At 42.4% G+C, this 21618-nt stretch overlaps 1 protein-coding gene across 1 annotated transcript in view; it reads right to left on the bottom strand.

Moving 5' to 3' along the window:
- Positions 1–21440, bottom strand: part of T265_07521 (hypothetical protein) — a gene marked incomplete at both ends in the record, with an annotated part of 58428 nt that extends 36988 nt beyond the window's left edge. The window contains 3 exons of the mRNA XM_009173066.1: positions 6965–7047; positions 11812–11956; positions 21289–21440. Of these exons, the coding sequence (XP_009171330.1) occupies positions 6965–7047; positions 11812–11956; positions 21289–21440 (380 nt within the window). The remainder of the gene's footprint in view (positions 1–6964; positions 7048–11811; positions 11957–21288) is intronic.
- Between the last annotated feature and the right edge of the window lie 178 nt (positions 21441–21618).

The raw sequence follows: 21618 nt of genomic DNA, 5'->3' as shown, positions 1-21618 counted from the left end.
TTCTAAAGCAAATGCTTATTTCGTATGTTGTGAGCTGAGTTGTTCCCGATTCACGCAAATATTCTCCCTGATGAGCATGAAAAACAACAAAACTTTAGGGCGGCTGTTTGGAAATTTGAAGTAATAACCACATAAAAATTTCATTTTATGTCTTCACGAAGAAATCTGAAGGATACTGTCGTTATGTTACGGGCGACACAGCTCATAAATTCTTTCCTATTTTCAGCACTTCATGATGCCCTTGTTCGCAAAACCAGATATTGACACGATGATTATGGCTCAATACATGGCATGTGTAAGATAGACCAGATACTAGTTTGTTTAATTCGTTCCCGTTTCTTCAAGCTGCCTGAGTTGGTTTTACCGATTTGCCCTCTAATCTGCTCAAGTTGAACACACGACCAAATTCAAAAATCAGTTGATACAGTCATCAAGACTGACGAGGTCTTTCTTACGGACCGGTTACTTCTGTAGTGAGATACTCATTAGAAGAATGGTGCGTGTGGTGAAGATTCGCTTGCATTCAAATATGTGTCGATGGCACGTTACTCAGATGTAACTCGTGTTGCGGACTGTTAGTTCTCTTCACACAACGAATGATCAGAGCTATAGTTCATTCAACAATGCAATTAGGATTCCGTTTTGTCCTATATTTCCGTGCTGATTATGGCTCCTAGAATCGTTATAACCAAGAAACTCGGTCACTGAGCCAGGTGTTTCAAGGTTTACAGTGAAGCTATTGAAGTTGCTGAAGGTTTTAGTCTGTGACGACACCCGGTAAAAGAGCTATTTAGAGCAGTATATGTATTATCCACCATTGCAAAACTATCCTAATTGCTCGCTGCCTGATTTCAAGCTCTTCTGGGAATGGGATTGCTACGGCAGAGTAAACGGGGAAACTCATAGTAATTCCTCCAACAGACAGAAATAGCAATCTACCCCTTAGTAATGCTACGTCGCAGCCAATCAGGTCTGTAAGATAAGTAATCAGCAGCCCCTGACTAAATGTCCATCACTTCGTTAAATATACTTAGTTGTGTCTCAAAATAAACCAAAATCTTGAAATTGAGTTTTACTGAAAGGTTCCACCCCCATTTTTCCTTGTGTACATATTGAATATAGCAGGAGGCAAACGTCTTTCCATACCCCGACATCCATTTGAGGCCACCGAGTTATTAAATTATTCCAAGTTTGAAATTTAGTTCCTCAGTTTCAAAAAATTCCAGCTATTCGCATCATAGGACGTAAAACAGTAATTCTCTATCCAAATTTTTTTCTGTTCCTGAAAAATTTTGACACCGTGATGGGTACTTGGCTTATCGGACATGCATGGCGACGATGCTTCATACTCAGAATTCTTTTTAGCTGCCGTACAACCACAAACTGCATAACACCGCACCACTAGGTAAACTGGCTGTCAAGATACGACAGAATTGGTGCTCATAATTCATCTGACCAAGAGCAGCAAACATTTTCACATTCAGCTTGCGAACATGGGTGAGGTGCGAGCAAGCCAGTGGTGATTGGCCTTCATTTTTCATCTCCCCGCATTATTTACCAAAGAAAGCAGTTGGGTCATCAGGTTTATGTGAAGCTACATTGCTTTTCAAAACACATCCCACCTCCTGAAGAAGAAGTGTTGATGCCACCGCGATTAGAAACAAAATGCGTTACAACAAATGCTCCAAATACCTGGAAACCTTTCGATTCTAACAACGTTCCAATTTACGAAAAAATATTTTTTCGTCTGTTTAGTATGAAACCATATTCCCAATCTGTTGCACAAATGTGTTCACTTATATGATTTGGAAAAGTTATGGGTTAACACCGATGTCAGTTACTCAGCCTGACAAAACATTAGTCATTCGCTTTTGGCATCTTCACGCTTGATATGTCTGGGTAGAAATTCGATCGCCTGCTAATTTGTTCAGTAATATTTTTGTAATATGCGTCCAATAGTAAGGAGCCTCAGTGCTCTCAAAGCTTCGCTAGATCATAAAGAACATTAAATTGTTGGTGTCCTTCAAAGATATTACATAATTGCGAAGATTGGCAACCATTAGGAGGACACGCGATTTCCAAAATGATCTAACCGACTTGTGCTACTTGTTGCTCCGGTGGTCGACCTGCCGTGAATTTGGTAAAATTTATTTGGTTATTGCTCCAAAGAAGCAAGGTGAATACCAATCAACTGCATGGTTGAGCATCCGAGATCACAACTTTTTACGAAACTCCCCTGCCTTTAGACTTTGGAATGTGACCCTCATTGGCAACAAAATATCCTTCAATTTTTAAAGTCTTCGTGTTGTTGCATTTTAATTCTACCGATTGGCATTGCTGCTCAAATCTGCAGCAGCTTCAGATTGGCACCAGCGATGTGGATTCCTTAATCGACTATTCGATACTCTGTAACACGGGTCCATCTTTTTTCACTAAATTAAACATCACAATAATGCACTGATGAGCCTGTTATTATTAGGAAACGATGAAGTTGCGTCACCTACTACAGTACGTACAAAGCGGCAAAAGTAAAATGCTTATAATTACGGTTAGTGAAACCGGGTGAAACACAACTCCCATCTTAAGAAAAACTTACTGTATGATCATTGTGCGTGACCGTACGTGAGAATGATGTGGAAAGTTACAGTCGGCGTCGAAGACTTACGTCTTTTCAATGCCTTTTTCAGCACTTCTCTAAGGCGTTTCCTACAAAGTTCTATACTCATGGGTCTCTCAAGTTATTACATAATTTGCATGAGTTATTCTTGTCCATCTGTAGATGTGATCCTTCCGGGCTACACCAAAGCAATTCAACTGACCGCGAAATACAGTGAGTGGACAAATGTGCGCTTTATTCTTTAACTTCTTCCGTCAACTGGTATACTCCTACTATTTTCCGAAACATTTTGCGGGCAAAAGACTGATGTGTGCAATGGCTGTTTGCATTGGATATGGCATAAATTTCTTACTAAAATTCTAATATCCAGATGGAGAAATGGAAAAAACTATACCATAGCCTTAAGTTCACTGAAATTTCTTCACGATATAAATCCAACTACAGGGTATTAACAAGCCTTATTTTTAGTTTTAATTGCAGTGATTATCAGAATGGGCATTGAGCTCATGTTCAACTTGTCGCTAAACACACTCAATTGAATTATTACAGCTGCCTATCTACCACCCGAGATGGGAACGGACACCGTGTCTACAAACTATGGTAAGTGTTACATTTACGCGGAATCATTCAGTTGATCACTATGAGTTTCATCAATATACACACTTCGTTTATAGTACAGGTCCAATTTTTATTCTTACATAGTCAACCAAAGAGACAACTCAACCCTTTTGGAATGGGCCCGTTGGTTACTAAACTTGTAAACCGTTCTATTCAATCTAGCGGTGTACCAAACGCTCCCAATAGAGTCGACCTGTGTGGTGGTCACTTTCCGTAAGTTTAACTTTTTACTGATCTACTGGTGTGCTTTTCAGTTCGTCAAGACAACTTATTTACTTTCATGATATTCTTTGCCAAGTATTAAAAATTTCAACTTCGTTTCTTTGCATCACAGCTATCCACGTGACGGCCAACATTGTGGTTGATGAGTTCACAAAAGCGTACAGTAAGTAACCTTGGTATTTTGTTAAACCCCGGAGGAAAGCTAAAGTAGAGACAGTATTTATCCTACTTAGTTTGATTTGTAAGGAAAAACCTGATGCTATCAAACTAAATCCAGGGTCTTAAAGTTATTCTTTGCGGATTTCGAACAGACTAACCAAGGCTCATTTTCTTCAGTACACATTTGGTTTCTTAATTTCTATATGAGCTTAAAACTAATATATTTTCTAATTCATTCTTAACTGTAGCTGCTTTGGGCGTGGCCCCGCTCTACCCTAAGACTTGCCATCGATCATACAGTAAGTTAATAGTATCTTTATCAGCGATGTTCTACATTCTATCCATCTTTATTTTGTGCTTAATAAATCTAAAAATCCCTTGTTGGTCCGGTGTCTTAAACAATCATTCACAACCCTTCTTAGGTCATTCTTTGAAGCAGCATCTGGGTACTGAGGATATTGTTATCCAACTGAGTAAGTAGTATGCTTGCTGTTAACTGAAACATATCTATATATGAACATTATGTTTAGCAAATCGCATCAATTCTTCTTGATGCTCTAATCAATAAGTAGCTGCTTGTTTTTAGTGTACCCTCAAACGTGGCTCTTTAGAAAATAATTTGGCGCACTGCTAATATAAATGACAGCCGAAAGTTTTCAGTACATTGCAGAAGAACGATAGGCAAATTCTAGAGGCCCTATCGGGTTGTACAGATTTTAGAGTGTATAAACTCGAGCATTCAAATAGTAATATTTCCGGACCACTAAACTAAGATACACAGTTCCGCGAAATCCGTGGAATCGAGTTCTCACGCTCTGTGTGGACTGAAAGTCACTTGTTTGCAAACAGGCTGTCAACAACGTATGGCGATGCAAATCAGTCGAATGATACGCAGTACTGTAGACATAAATGACCAGGTTCTTCGCTTTGCTATGTTTCAGCCCATCGCCTCCCCACCACATTACCACTTCTCACACAGAAGCGCCGGGATTTAGGTTCTGGTTCTAACTCGTCGGCAGTTTTCAGTAAGCTTAATCCCGGTAATTAACAACCATCGTCAGACGTCTGCTCATTGTTCACTTATCAATCAGAGTAGACAAATAATAAAACCCAATGAGTGATCAGATAAAGCCGCTATGTATACAAACAACAGAAGAAAAAAATGCCGGATAAACTCGGTTATTTCAATCGTGAAGAATAATTCATTGAATCTTGCACGACATACTTGTCTACATTTGGTTGTTCAGCCGAAAATACGCTCTTTTTTAAAGGGCTCAAGCTATTTATTGGACGCTAAGGTGAAATGAAGTAAAACGTTACTGTCCTTCAGAGGGATGACCTTGTTCCGATGATGTTCGCCCATCGGATATCGTATGCATATTAGGAAGTATATCTGTTGCATGAAAGTGGTACAAGATGCCAACGTCCAGTCAATGAAATCATCGTCTATAAAACCCCGAAACCTGCGGCATTATTTTTTGGATATTTAAGTACACGTTTTTATTTGTTTTTTTTTTCATTTATGAAAAGTGTGTAACCAGTAAGGCGCAGGCTAAACGAATTATTGATGTGCTATCACTGCCATGTTTGATCAGTATTTGCCTAACTAAAGTTTTCTTTACAAATATCTTTCCTGTTAAGCCCGATTTGTGACAGACGAACCTGAAATAACCAGTGCCGTCTGCCAGTTTAGTAAGTTATTTCGTCACAAGTCTCGCTTTATTAATTCTCCTTCCTACGTTGTATAAATCGAGAAATCTAATAATGCACACCTTACTCCTGCGCTGATTGTAGGCTGACCAGCTAATTGTATATGTTACTTTCCAACAGCTGTGTGCATGCCGGAGTGCGTACCAAGCCTACCTGGGGGAGCGTAATGAAGTAAGTCCTATTGATGCTAGCAGGCTTAGGAATGTCTGACTGGTTTAGAAACCTGTTCCTATTGCTTTCGTAAACAGTATGTGCAAATACGTATCGTATATTTTGTTGTTAGTCTATTCCCCGGGATTGGTGGTTGAATTTCAAACGTTTTATCACCTATCCGAGTGAAATCTTCATTATGAGGTTGAGTGGGTAAATTCTTCCTCTTCTGCCTGTGCTTATGTATTTACAAAACGGTTTCCAGTAGCTCTTAAGTGATTGGTTGCTCCCACGGTGGTGTTCGCGTGACTGTGTTGGTCACAGTGGACTGTGCGTTCCATTGTGATGTCATTTGTTCGCATCTGATTGGCTGCTTTGGTGTCTCTAACTTGATCGGTTAAATAAATAAACATACTGTGGGCTTTTGTGCATATTTCCGCAATGTGAGTATACAATTTTGGGTTAGAAAATTACGATGATAAAAATTAGTCTCATATCGCGGAGACCACTTCTTTGAGTAGTCGGAATTCAGGTTCTATCTTTCAGCCCATCAGTAGTACTGGTTTATGACGTCTGTGCATTTTCGTGTTATTCTTAGGAAATTTTAACTAAGTAACAGACTTCCATTTGAGTTCGAAAACAGGAATCGACCCATGATCATTTTTCTAGTGAAAATATTAAAATTTTCCAATAATATCTGAGCAGTGAGCCTAACTGATCTAATGCGCCCGTCACCTAGAATAATAACTTAACCATAGCTCACAGAATTCTACCTGCGGAACAGTGTTCAGGGGCTTACCAGTAAATAATTTTTGCTACCCCCAGTACATCCATCTCAAGAGAGATAGGTAGTTTCGTCATTCCTGCCCTGGGATATGGCCAGAACCAGTAATAAGGTTTTCCCAGGCCAGTCCTATCTAACAAAATTATTCAAAGAATTATCCTCTTGTCATATGCCATTACAGGAAACCACAAAATCTGAACGATCAAATAGTATTAAGCGGTTCGCTGCATCTGAACAGAAAATATTGAATTAAGGCGTGCTTTATGTATGGCAAAATCCCTAAGTTTTTCTACAACAGCAGTAAAACTGTTGGTTACCTACTGGCATTTAGGCCCATTTAGGCAAGTAACGGAAAACGATGTGCCTTATATCTATTTCGATTTTTACCAATAAATTGTCACATTACGGGCAGGTGACTTTTATCTATTCACTGTGTATTCTTAGCACATTTAATTTCCAAATAACTTTGCCTCTATTTATACAGCAAGAATCGCCATAGCAAAATGCAACAAAATTTCTAGAGGCCTTATTCTAACCCAAATAACCCGTTTAACTTAGTTGTGTACCCTGTATTCTCCAATTCCGTGCATAGCTTCAGAAATAAACATGTTCATCAGTAGACCTTGTTTGACACTTATTACAGTTATCTTCAATCCGATGGGTTCTACATTAATCTCCATTGGTTCGCTAGAAAAATCACCTACCGGGTCAGTGTACGTACAAATGCTTGAATATTTCGCCCATCAAATTCCCCCAGCCTCTTTGAAGTATGAAGCAAGACGAGGAGCTGAAAAACATAAAAGTGGTTACAGTGAAGCTGTTATAAGGGAGACCAATTCATAGGCTCATACGAAAAGACGCTTTGTCCTGGTTATCCGAAATCAGCATGAGGTCTCGTGGTGAATATGTTGGTTGTTTAAAGAAAGGAGAGTTGCAATTCTGACTGGTTTGAACATGAGCCAATATCGGCATGTGCAAGTTTCCACTTACTTGACTGGATATAGTAAACTACACCCAAAGAGACCGTATGTTAGATTTGTTATTGTTATCATTGTTATAAACGGGATATCTTTCAGCTTCCCAGCTAAGGTGATTCATGTTGCTACAGCTTTATTCTTTAGAGTTAAATGAATTATTTTTGGAGAGCTACACACTGCATGTGATTATTTTGATAGAGCATCTCCACTGGCTGCATGAAGGAGTTGTACCTGTTATGGTAGCTTTGATTTATTTTGTCCCGGGTTTTTATCCGGGTAGCTACTAGCTACCCAAGTGGATACGCTGACTGGTGGAAATAGGCATAATCCGTTGCCAAGTCGTGGATGGGCCGATCTCGGCCCACCCTCTCTGACTGGACGATGCAAACGGTCCTCTGGCTTATGAAATAGCTAACCTAAACAGCGTAGCCTGTCGAATGTGACCAGCTACTTTATTGAAAAACAGTTACTACTCACGAAAACCATTTAATGTACCTGAACATAATTGTCCTGATGTTCCTCCCATACTCCAGTGATGCCTCGCCGTGGCCAGTGGTCAAACCTAGAGAGTGTGAAAAGTGTTCTGCACGAAGTGGCCATCGTTAGAACATGAGTTAGGACGGATCAAACCGCAAGAAGAAAGCCACGCCAAAGTTACGTTAGAATTTTCGGGGGTTGGCAAACCCTGTCTGACCGCTGTAATCGTGAAATTATTTCACCCACCGACAGTACAGCTGGACAGACATAGCTGTTCATATCGGTAAATTTGTCTGCCAGATCGGTCAATTTATCTGTAGGTCGGACGTCTGAGTATCATCCCTCCTAGTCCTGAAACAACATGACGTTTTACGGATGTGAAATTTATGCCTAATTTGCAGTGGAGTTTTTCAAATGATCCACACTTCTGGAAGGTGAAGTCCTAGAAGCGCAAAGCCGTCAGTATATAGTGTTTGTAGACTAAAACTCCAAGAATATTTCTGTACCTAGGATGCAATGGAGGAGACACAAAGAGCTCATCGGTTGCAAAGTTAAGTAGAATGGATAGTACAGGGCAACTCTGCTTGACAGTGAAGGATGACACCACAGGCAGTAGACACCTTCAAGTCCAGAGAGAAAAGTATATTCAACCCTTAAGAGCGACAATAGTTGGTGAAGGATACCACAATCTTTAGATGCTGTCAGTGTTTCTAGCAATCATTTAACTCAAAAGCAGCTCTTAACTCTAGAAATACGGTCACTGTTGATCGTCGGAAGGAGTGACGCATGCGGCCCCAACCAAGCGGAAATCAAGTTAATTTTCCCGATGTCTCAGGCTTGTGCCATAAAAAGGTAACCTGAGTAAATTAGTACCAGAAAGTCCCTTGGAAGTTGTGACCATCAGAACTATGTCCCGGTTGTTCCTCTATAGTTTTCTTGTGCTATTTCGAGCATAGAAATTACTGTCATTTGCGCCGAAGCGATGAAATGACACGCCGGTTTTCAATTGTTGAAGGGAAACTGGTGTCGATGTTCTGCTTGTGTTCATATGGACCTTCTGCAGGTTGAATTAATCAGGTTTAGCTAAAATGTTCTTGAAATCGCTCATCCCGCATTTCGAGCTGACAACTCCGCTAGTGGACTGAGGTCACAGTATTTTCAGTAATCGTTTCAAAAACGTTCGCTCTCCTTGGACAGTCAACCGTTTTTATCTGGGATCGGATGCGAATGTTTCCAGCTAAACAGCTTTTCTGGTGTCACTACTGCCCCTTGTCAATCATTAGACTCTTCAGTGTTTGGTATTTGAGGAAAGTGCACGAGTCATTATATCCGTTTACTGTTGTCGTCAGTAAAACTGCACAGACTGACACTAAAATCAGACACTTGTTACCTCGTCGAGATGCATTGATCTTGACTGAACTTGTCTCAAGTGGTCAGTGCAAAGACGATAATGGAGGGGGTTCCTTTCTAGAAAAGAATACCCATACACCAAGGATGGCACAAGCAATTGCATTAGGATCACCAGACGCCCGAAAAGTAGTGCGGAAAAATGTTAGGTTGTCTTGAGCAGTTTAAGGTTTTTGACTAAAATGGAGCCTTGTGTACATGTTTCGAAGAAAATATACTTCGATTGGATGAGAGAACAATGTGTGAGCTAGAGATGTCCGTTAAGCAAGTTGAATATCAGCTAGATTGCTTATCTCCGTCCTGAAAGCCTCACTAACTTTTGAACAATGCGTTGCCACAAACTTTGAGTCTTACGACTGATATGGCTTGAGATAGAATCTCAGGTAATATTCCATGAACATCGGGGCTTCATGAGCTACTTGAATACATTGATACTTCTTTATTGATAATGGTGTGCTGAACTGCTCAGAAGGGCAGCTCTATACATCCGTAAACATTCTGTGGTACGTTTGTCACTTTATGATGGAGGTTTTAGCGGTCAAAAATCTATTTTCTGGTAACACGTATATATTTGGTTGAAGAATTTCATAAAGTTCTATTCACTGTCATGAGTGAAGGGCTTCCTGTTGCGTCTTATTTGAGGGAGTTCCTTCTGGTTTTGTTCATCATGATTATATTCAAAGAGTGGCAGTCGTCTACGTCATCATCTTCTAGCATTTGGCAAAGCGACAGAATGGCTATTGGCTATACCGACTGCTATGAGAATACCGTAGCCGCATCGGCGGAGCATTAGCCAGTGGCCGTCCATTTTTTTTTGAGGACGGACTTTCATTATTCAACAGCCCGATCATAATCCAGACATTGCGTCTAATTTGCTTTGAATTTTAACCGCACATTGCATCCTGTTATCCTTAATTCCGAAATACCAACCACATTTACCTGACGCCCCTCCAACAGTTCGCTCAAATTCACAACTATTTTTCGTGCTTCATAAGTCCAAGGATGCCTCTGCCAAATAGAGAGCGACATACTACACCGGGTTTCACTAACGCTTGATCCCGTTGATCCCGCTTCCGTAGCCATTGCGAGCTCATTTAAGATATCAGTTAGATCTTTCGGTTCAACCGCGATCAACAAACCCTAAGGGTGTGATTTTCGTGGGTCCGTATGAAGATAATTGGCTTCTACCAATGTTCTGGTGTTTCCGTACACTTCATATACATCCGACAAATTTGGGAGTAGAGGCTCACTCAGTAATTTCGTGGCAACACACTATACTGCTAACCGCACAGTAACCATAAATAAACAACAAGTGTACAGCTACTAGTGTATTGCCGAAGTCTGTGTTCATTGGTTTAGAGTGTACTGTCACATCGTTTGAGTAGCCATCAAGCTGTATGACAAACATTCCAAACAAAATCATTGTTTTCGAGAAGTACACTCATTTGAAAACCAATCTGGTTTTCACGAGAGACTTACTTGAATCTCTCGTTTATGATATTCTACAACTGAATGTGCTGCACACAGGCTGCCTCATGAACGAGAGATGCAGTTGAGTATTTCGTGAAAACCAGATTGATTTGCAAACTAGTGTATTTCTCGAAAACAGTTCAATTGGGGTTCAAGTTGACTGTTGAAAGTTGACGGAAACTCGGGACTGCGCCTACCTGATGAGCCCCAAGAAGGGCGAAACCGGTCGTGGGCTGTCGAAGAGTTTTCAGCAACCTTGTGAGTAGTTTCCTTTATGAAAATCATTTTGTAACACTTATTATAGGTTCTACATTATTTTCAAAGGCCAAACTATCGTCGCATTTGGATTGTACCACAATCGGGTTTTCACGTAAATAATTTATGAAAAATGGCTGATTACGCAGAACTAAATTTTATAAGACATCCGTTTTCAGCACGTAGGGCACTGTTTTCTTCTCCAGCTACGTTCTGCATTTTGAAGCCCGACTTTATGATTGCAACCCAGCAGCAAAGATTGACTTTCTGTTCTACTGATGTCTCTTTATAGTCCTTAGTGCATTCGCATTCAGAACGCAGCGAATTTCCAGGTGCAATCCGAGAAATTTCGCTCATTTATTATGATAACATTGAAACTGGCTTGCGGTTATTTCAGATCACTCAACTGATTGATTTAGCTCTGAGAAGTCCTAGACAGGGATGTTGCTGCATGCCACGAAAAAACACTTACTAGAAGCGTTTTATTCTGATTTGTATTCTGCGGAGAACCTGTCTCCAATATACTACACTGTAAAATCATGTTTTTTTTGTTAGGACGATAAAGTTCAGCCACCACACAATTCGAATGACATCAGCTTAATAATAGCGTCGAAATTCGAGCCCCCAGATGTTGATCCAACACATTCGTGATTCCGATTTGGCTCTCTCTCTCTCTTGAGTTTAAAAATCTTCAACTGATTTTAATTTTGAGGAGAATTTTTATTGGTGAAACGTACAGCATCGTGCTACTAAGCGACTATCTTTACGTTGTTTTCAGAAGTGGTCAACAACTGTATTAAACCTGCTGGTCCGATTAATATTCCGTCTAATTTCTCTTGACTTTATCCACTGGCGTACATATTCACCGGTCTGTTCTAACCAAAAGCCACTAGCCGAGTTCTGGAATTGCTGCTCACTCATGTCCGTTCAACATCCTACCTTTGTAGTAAAGTAAAATGTCTCACCTGCGTTTGAAGGTTCATGACAGTGTCCAGTTCACTCCTAGAAAACTCAACGGGGCGCTTAGCATGTGTTAGGGTTAGAGCTGTAGTATTACATATAAGAGTATCGGCCTGCTTCCGGAGGAAGAACCCGTTGTAGTGCATGCATCTTTAATAAGTAAGCAAAGCCAAAATTTTGCCGCTCAGTATTCGCCCATTGGAATTAATTTCCCGAAAGCTTCAACTTCATCAGGGTTACCACTGAATAGCTATGTATAATAAAATGTTCTGCAGATTGTCCGCCTGGGTGATTTGGTGCACTTCACACACTTCACAAGCAGGCCTTACGGGTGCTCAACTTCTCTTCGGTTAACCGCCAGTTCACCGGAAACCATTTATATGAAAACTTAGAAACCTTATGTTTGTGCTCTAGATGGTATGAAGTGACCAAGTGATGGTTTGCCTACCTCCTTAGATGAAAGCGTCGGTTCGTTAATAGCAAATACGCTAAGCTTACTAGTTTATTCGGATTCCACGACCATCCGTATGTCTTGCAGATCTGTAGTAACGCGGATAACCGTCAGTGCTTTGGTTACTGGATGTACGCACAAATACCTCACAGTTATGCTTTTTGTACTCAGTTAACGCTTCCTGCCGCCGGCTATTTGCACACCAAAATTATTTTCGCCGAATCTGTTGGGTTATCGGGGTTGTGCCTTTAACGGGGAGTTAGTCTAATTCATTTGCACTTTCCGGTGCCATGTTACTCGTAGCATTCTGTTTAAGTGAGCGAAATGCCAAGGTCAAGGATCATGATCGATTCATATTTTGTTGCCGGTTTACGTGATTTAAGACACCAAATCGCAATCCAGCATATTTTGGCGTTTTCCTGTCTTGAGAGTAAAAAACACCCAAACAATATGCAATGCAGATTTCACCCCGGAAGATCGGTTGTTGATATTTGTTTGCTTCACGCTCCTCAGATTTGACAAATGCAACTACAATCGCAAAATATATTTTGTACGGCGAGCCTGTTCACACCAGATTTTCTCATGGATCTCAACTTCCATCAGGTACAGCAAAATTAGACAACAGCATGAACTGTGCAGTGGCGATGCGTTGGCCATCTGTGGATGATCAGTCTCCTGGGTATGCATAACCAACCTGCAGACAATAAGGCGTCACGAGCTAGCTGCAGGCATCGTTCCAATTATGAATGGGACGCTCTATAGGTGGTGACCGCCATAATGAAAGAGTTTGGTGGATCAAAGCTCACCCATATCACTGGCGATTATGTCTGGATAAGCTATTGGTTCACATTTGCAATCAAGAGTTCTAGATGTACAGAGGTGACAACCGATGTATCAGGGGAACGGTCGATTGCGCACGACAGTGCCGTGTCACCACTGCGCAAAGAAGTGTGAATTTCTCTCTGACAAGAATAGAGTGCATTCAGGTAACCTCAAGCTACGGCCAAAATTGCCCAAGGATGCTAGTTTTTAGGCAATATGAAGCCCTTTGACTGGAGCCACATGCGTACATGTTATGCTTGGTTTTTTCGTCTTTATCTCAGAGTGTTACCAGACTTTTGACTGAACCGGGACAAGCCAAAATCTGCTGCTAAGATGTTTCTTTATGGAGTTTGCTAATTAACTTCCATCCTGAGCACTATCAGTCATGAAAGTTTCACCGGCGCTACTGGAGCTGTGGCTAGTTTGCAGACTCATCGCAGACACCACGAAATATTTCAATCCACCTTGTAAAGTGGCAAGCTACAAATAAATAATTGCGGATAATGCGTTGGCCATAAAGTCCAGCACTCATATATCTTATCTGATCAAAGGGAAACCGGGGCCAGTGGAACGGCTCTGTCGGTTACAAAAGCCAACAAAAATCATCCGGTGCACTAAGTAGTTCGCATAAGTGATGAACGAAAATGCACCACTAGAGCAATGGAAGTAGAATGTAGATGCTCAGAGCTTGCTCATAAGGGTTGAACGATGAGCGCTAATGTTGACCATCATGTCAGGAAAATATGCATTACGATGGCATGTGTATTTGTGGCGTATAGGCCATTCAGTCGTTTAAACATCATAACTATTATTTTTTATGTGTATGCAATGCGTCTTCAGGGGATTTAGTATATTTCTCAAGAGTGAGAAGGCATAATAATTATGTTATTAATGTTTATTCCCAATCAGTGGGTGTCGTACCGCCAGGTGTGGTCATACGATTTCAGCCAGAATAAAGCTTGACTTGGGAATTTTGTTTGTGCGAAAAATTGCGCGAAGGAAAGGAAACTGTCATAAACAGCGGGCATTATCCGATACGGACTTGGTCCCGTCTAAGCCGGCATGGAAAAGCAAACTTGGTTACCAGGAGTCTATCTTACTTTTAGGGAAAATGTCAAGCTGAGACAAGATCAGATCATCAAGACTCGAAGGTGGCGGGAAATTCTGTGGGTAGCGGTATTTTTCGGTGGGTTGTCCCAGGGATTTCGCGGATGTTGAACAAAGCCTATGTGATTTCACAGGTATTTTTGGCCCGGATGGGGCTGCCTCCTTGTGTAAAGCACCGGTTAGATGGAATGGATAACAGCCAAACAGGGCGTCCGAATCAGGTGTAGCCGGAGGTCAAAGCTTAAGAAGAAGAAGAAGAAGAAGAAGAAGGAATGGGATGACATCACCAAGGCCTGATGTGTTTTAGGAGGCATCACATAGAATTACATCCAAAGATATGGATAAGACTGAAAGCTTGCCTCAAGTAGAAAGGTGACAACAAGTGACAGGGTGGAGGTAGATGTGTTCTCAGTAGCCTAGCGATCAAAGATTGTCTGTGCCCTCCAATATAAACTACTGTAGTACCAGAGACAAAATAAGATTGAGTACACAGAAACGTGATGTTTTAAGGAAAATCAAACACAAGAGTTGACAAGGGTAGAAACTTCAGAAGGATTGACTAAATTTTCAGAGGGCTATCCCGTGATTTGGATGATACCGTTATCTAGGGGGGAATGAATATAGGAAGAACGAGAAACGGTCCCCGAGGTATGGCTACCAGCTTCAACCAGCGAGTGGTACGGGGCAAATAGTTTTTAAGCGCCAATCTCTTACGCTGCCACTGGGAGGGTTCATGAATCTCATTGTGCATATTATTCTTTTTTGCATGTATCCAATCCTGGAAGGAATAGGCATGTAATTTTTTGGTCGACTATGTGGGCTTTGGTGTAATGCAACCACGATTAAGACGAAGGCAGCCACAGCTTTGCATGTCGATGGCAGCCGTTGGCATCGCAGAGTATCTTCAGCCTACCCCATGTGTTCTTTTAAAGTTTTTTGCAGATAGGTCACTTTTCGCCACATGTTGTTTGTGGCGTTACCAGATAACTAAAAAAATAGGACGAGCTCATCACCAACAGTAACAAACAGAAAACAAACGCAGTTTTTATGGGTTCCCTGGATCAAAGTCCAAGCGACAAACGACGCGCCCGTGCTGCTGGAGTGGTGGTGGGTATCCGAACGCATCATCGTTTCAAAAATGATGTACTTAGGATAGACTGAAGATACCCTGAGGCGCCTACGGCTTACATAGACGTCCAAAGCCATGACTCCTCTCATCTTGTCTGGAGTTAAACCGCACCGAAGCCCAGTTTGTCAACCAAAAATAAAGCACACCTCTGCTGCTCACAAGAACGGTCATATACATATGTAACATTCAAACTAGCGCCTGTGGGATATTTCTGCCAAGCGCCACTAACTGAAACTGATAGCAGTATAATGAAAACTGGTGACATTTTCCCTTAAATTCACTTTCCATCCAGAATTATGGTACTGTCCAACTCACCAAACTAATCCCAGATAAGCCAGTCCACCATTAAAGAGGTTCTGTCTACATCGGTTATAGATTTTGGCAACCCTGGGTTGCTACGCATAGCATACCCCTATCCTATCTCATTTAGCCAATTGTTGTCAACACCTTGTCTTTAGTGAGCTTTAGTTTGTTGTTCCTATTAGTGAAATTTTGGCAAGGGTTGCTACGCATAGCATACCCCTATCCTATCTCATTTAGCCAATTGTTGTCAACACCTTGTCTTTAGTGAGCTTTAGTTTGTTGTTCCTATTAGTGAACTCCATACTATTTCATGCCTCCTCAAGCTCACCGGGCCTTTATGACCTCATCCATTCGCTCCTCCTCCTCCTAAGCCCTGAACGCCAGTATCCACTTTACCTGGCCTGTGCTTTTGCATCCGAAGAGATCTCCAATCTAACAGAAACAACCTGTGATCATTCATCAGCTTTGTCTTACCACTGTGAATCTTCTTTTTTAATCCAAAATCCCGCTGCCTACAGAACTGCACATCCCCAGTCATATTAACTCAAACATGACGTCAGTTGGGGCTGTACAGAGACCAAAGTGCATAAGCGAAGCGATGGCCGCCACGGGTATACCCAGTAACACTGCATGCGCACAAAAATTCCTTTCCTACTCTTGACTGCGCACTCTCACCCACTCATCCGTTTGTCTGCAGTCATGAAAAAATTCTTTACCTAGCCCCAGCGACCCCTGGGACAAATTCGTTGTGATCGGCTGAATCATTCATCTGAATCTAGCCATCTTAGTGGACTTTTGGTTTTTCTCCCAGCCAACTTAATAACTATCTATTCTGCGTACTGTCCTATGCGTTAGTACCAACTCACTCTGCCAGTGTACTTTCAAACCCAACTTCACTCCAGCAGCGACACCAGTTCATTTATACAGTTTCACTCTTTACCGTGCTTCTAACATTAAGCTTCCATGTAGTTGCATTGCGAATTTCCCCGGTTCATTATCCCATTTATGCCTTTTGTGCCCCTTATCACAAACTCAACTGTCTAATGCTGCCTAGCCTCAGCAATGGTTTTGCTTTGGTTCACCACGACAGTGTTGCTTCCCAGATCCGTCGTTCTTGACACGTGCCCGGCAGGATGCCTCTTGTTTTGCCTTCACCAATCGTGTTGCTGCCCAACATCTTCAACTTGTAATGACCCATCTTGCTTTAGTTGACATGTCCCACGAAATATAAAAACATCCTAATGAATGTGTCTTTCTGCCTACGATGTCCACCACATTTTTATTGTGCCCGTTTAGGCATTACCGCACCTGCGTCGGATAATTGCCATTTGTATGACGGCATAGTTTCCGCACAATCAAGGGCACACAGATGCCAATAATCATGATTCTATCTTGATCATGATCATGCCTGACGGTGTGCCACCCACCAGCTGGGAATAAGCACCATATTATTATATGGGTCTGGTACTGACAAGCGTGGCAAACGTGATCAGCCGAAAGCTGTGGACTAAATTTTTTGCCCACAGTTGGTGGGATATTTTTCAGTCATTTGCACCTTCTTGCTTCCCAAGTATTCATACCTCTGAAAAAAGTCCAGCTTCACCATCACTGACCTGAAGCCGAAAGCTGGAGTATCCTTCCCGCCTATTTTATACCTTCAGATATTTTACTAACTGCTTCTATTAAGTCCGTCGCGACCACTTCCACTGCCAAACTAAACCTGCCTTTTGCTTACTATAGTTACCTTTTCCTGGCCTAACCCACAGCCAGTTGCCTAGGCTATTCAAATTTTGTGCGTTTTGACGGCGCCTTCCCTCTTATTGCTAAAGCTGACCACCTGCATATCACTAACCCTGTTTTAGTCTATTCAACGCCTATCCAACTACTGCAAAAGCATTATTGCAGTTATCCTCAACAACGTTTTTCCTGCTTCAGTGCCGTTCCTTTGATTTTCATAACGCTCCGTAGTAGGCTGTTGCGGTAACCCACAATCTACTGCCACTGATGACCCACATTTGCAGTGGTCCACTTCTTAGCTCACAGAAAGAGTCCAGTTTATTGGGCCTGATGGACTCTCCGATCTTCAGGGAAGTTACATACGTAACCTCGTGGATAGCCTCTGTTTTGATCTTCCAGCCATATTAGGGTAGCACTCGCAGTGAGCTCAGAAAGTCCGCCATGGATTTATCTAGCTCCCGGTTTAATCTAGAATTCCTCTACCCATAGCCGTCTTATTCTGAATAATATTTTTTTCAGATTGAAAGACTCCACAGCATCCAATTCGGCTTCGTCCAAGGACGTTAATTTTAAACCATATTTCAATCCTGACTCTTGCTGAAGTAGGTGGCCTATATCTTGGATCCTCCCGCTGTATTCGCGTTTTCCAACCACCTTTCCTACAGAGTAACCAGAGACCACCTGCCCTTCGCTTTCATCCGCTGTCCAATTGACTGCAGCATAAACAGCTTTTAAGCCCTATTTTAAAGAGTCGATTCCGACAGCATTAATAGTGGAGCCACAATCTTGTGCATGCTGTGCAAAGCACGTTCGCCAAACGCTTATTTCGCAATTCATGCGCAAAAAGTTGTCACTGTTACTTTGTTCTGTTGAGCTGGGTCCCTCCCAGCCTCAGTGCTCTACAATAACCCATTAATCGGCAGGCCTACGCTGCTGAAACCTGGGCTAAGCTTCCGCGCCGCATCGCTTATTACGCACGCCACTCCAGATTTTTGCTCCCATTTGCCAGGCTTATCAGCCACTCATCCACCCATAGCTTTCAATACAGACTGAGGCAAACGCGCTTTATGTATCTGAATTGCACCCACTAGGTCGGATTTTGAGTCTCGTCTTTTGGCTTGTAAATCCAAACGTCCTTCCGCAACAGCCCACGCCATACGGATTTGTCTTTACAGGACTCCGCTCTACTAAGCCACACTCCCTCTCTCATTACCAAACTTTTTTCTTTTGGAAAGTCTACCGTGGTACGCGGGATTTCCACCATACCTCCTGCTGTTTCCTAGCAAATGGTCAGTGATGCCTATTGGCCCTATAAGCGGTAGATTAATTTCTGTTGCTTCTGTTGTTTCTATGTTTTTCATAAAGCATGGGGCCATACAAAAAACCCTCAAACACTAGTAATATAATATTCATTCCACCATAGCCTTCATCATCTCAGCATTCGTTTTTAACCTTTAGGTTACTTGTAGCTTGGTTAACCAGAACCTCCAGCTACCTTAAACGAGCCATCCGTTCCCTTTTTATTCCATCATCTTTTGTCACCAAAGTGTTATAATCTTCCGAGAGCCAGCTAAACAACCTTCTCCTCACTCATTAGCGCCACAGTACATCCTCTATGTATACTGCAAAAAACACGCTCAAAGTCTCTCTGGTGATACAAAATGGCAGTAATTCTCGTGAGATAGCTCAAAGGACTCAGCCCTATGCATCACATTTTGTTGCGCCCATTCTGGCCGTGGTGGTTTGGACGAATGCCCTATTGGCGTCCCCACTATTGTGACCAAACTACGTCTCTTCCTTTTATTCGCCCTAAGCAATCCGTTTAACGCTGTCACTACTTGATAACGCTTTAAATGTGATTTGTCACACAACTTGAGATAAAAGCACGTTATTATTACCGCTTAGTCCTCTGATTCCATCACGATTTCCCTATTTTAAAGGTAGTCAAATTTTCCTTGTTCAAAATGATCTTTAAGTTTTGTAGGCCTGATTTTCTACCTTACAGGTTTGAGCGTCTGGTCAATTGGGCTCACTATTAATGTATGAGGAGCGGTTTTGACTGATGGACGGTTACCGAGTTTGCGAGCCTGGTAGGTGCACGAGATTGAAATTCCTCGAGACGACTACTTCCCGATCCAACTCACCCTGGCGTGTTTGCATACATGCTATTTGTTTGATAGCGCGAGTAATCCGCCCGTCACCCTTGATTCGATGTCGGACCACGATCTGGGAAACCTAAAAAAGCATTGCAACCAACTGTTTGTCTGTATTTGTCCGTGTTGCGTCAGTCGTCCGGTAACGTCCTGAAATACTTGTGGAGGATTCCACCATTTTCGCAAATTAACCATGCATACGGTAGTCCAGGGATATGATGCTGGCCTACGCTGGTTTTGAAGGCTGTCGCTATCTTCTTGTTTGCGATGCTTCACAGCAATGTCACTTTTCAACCAAGATTAAGTCATTCACGGTTTTCTCCTCTGATACTCTATTGACGATCTTGGGTCTTCAGAACATTATCAAAACTCTGCCTTATCCGACGTACATTTTCCAGTTTCTTGAACTAACATTTATAAACCGCAACTCGAAAGTTGCTTGCTTTTGGACGACAGCCCTTCTTTGGCCCCAGTTAGCTTGTACACTGCACATGAACTAATTTTATCACGGTATTGGGGGTGTGAAGTAATAGATTTCACCGCATCTGGTTGGCCTTCCCACGTATTTTAACGTTCACACCTGGAGCAGGTAATGGACGTGTCGGGTCGAGTAGGATACTCATGGGCCTATCGGATGGTGACACCATTTAAAAAACTGCCAGGGCTAACCCTTAACTTCGGGATAAAATTTATTTCTAGGCTTTCTTATGCTAAACCAAGTCAGCCTATCCCTCAAAGAGTTGGCCATCTCCGAACAAAGACCTGTTGAACCGGGCTGACCCCTTATATCAAGCTTTTGCCAGCCAGGAATGGCAAAGTATTACATGCATTCGTATATTTTCAAGCCCAGCGCGTCCACTGTGTCTTCAATGATAATGGTAGCACTGAATCTGTTATTGGTAAAGCGATATGAATGTAAATCAGAAATTCGCAAATAGAACACACGAAAACAAGCCACTAATCTAGACCTCACTCAAAAAAACAAAAGGTCTTGTTCGAATACATGAGACACCGCCGCAGAAACAAGCCATCCGCATTTTCCTTGAGGGGCAGAAACGGATAACCGACGAATGACCCAACAGTGGTATCTGAGGTTTACAGAGAACACTATGTGGGTCTATAATCGGCCCCAGCGTCTTCGTTACATCCACTCTTGTCAACGCGGAATTACGAACAGCCTCTAGCCGACCTGGTCTTCACAGTGGAGGCCATCCGTCAACTCTTGCACAAGATCAACCCATTCTGAGCGTCGGGGCCCGACGAGGTCCATCCAAGGATCCTGAAAGAAACGTCATCCACACCGGCAAATCATCTACACCTGGTATTTTATCGGTCGCTTGACGAAGGCCGCCTTCCCTCTGCTTGGAAGGAAGCGATTGTCACGCCAATCTACAGAACTGGTGACCGACTATCGCCTGGCATCCACGGGGATATAAGCCTAACTAGCGTGCCGTGTAAGGTGACAGAACGCATTCTGAAGCTAGCTATTCTGGATCACCTTCCTTCCAGCAAACTGATAGCTTTAGCTCAACACGGATTTCTCCAACGCCGCTCTTGTGTGACAAATATCCTCGTGTTTATGGACAGCTTAACCCAAGCCAAGGACGAAGGACTCATATCGGATGCCATATTTTTCGACTTCTCAAAAGCATTTGATAGGGTCTCACACGAACCTCTGCGCCACAAACCCGAGTCATACGGGATTCAAGGGAAAACCCTTCACTGGATAAAGGCGCTCCAATCGGAGAGAATATTCCGAGTGAAAAGGGACTCGACTTACGCTTCTCCAGTGCCGGTCTCCATTGGAGTTCCCCAAGGCTCCGTCCTGGGACCAGTGCTGATCCACGTCAACGACCTTCCAGACGTTCTTGCAAGTCCACGTCCGCTTTCTGCGGATGACTTGAAATCCTGGAGTTCCAATGCCAGTGCCATCCAAATGGATGTAGACGGTGCAAAGCAGTGGCCCTCGGACTGCTACCTTCCTCTGAACTATGAAAAGTGCGTCCGTGTATCATTTGGAGGAGACTCAGCGAATGCCTTTGTCGTGCATGGTGAGAAAGGACCAGGACACATCACGAGGACAGATGCCAAAAAAGATTTGTGTCTGGCT

Source organism: Opisthorchis viverrini, assembly GCF_000715545.1.
Source record: "Opisthorchis viverrini unplaced genomic scaffold opera_v5_172, whole genome shotgun sequence".
Classification (NCBI taxonomy): domain Eukaryota; kingdom Metazoa; phylum Platyhelminthes; class Trematoda; order Opisthorchiida; family Opisthorchiidae; genus Opisthorchis; species Opisthorchis viverrini.
The sequence above is the reverse complement of the archived record's forward strand: the minus strand, read 5'-3'. Positions and strand labels throughout refer to the sequence as shown.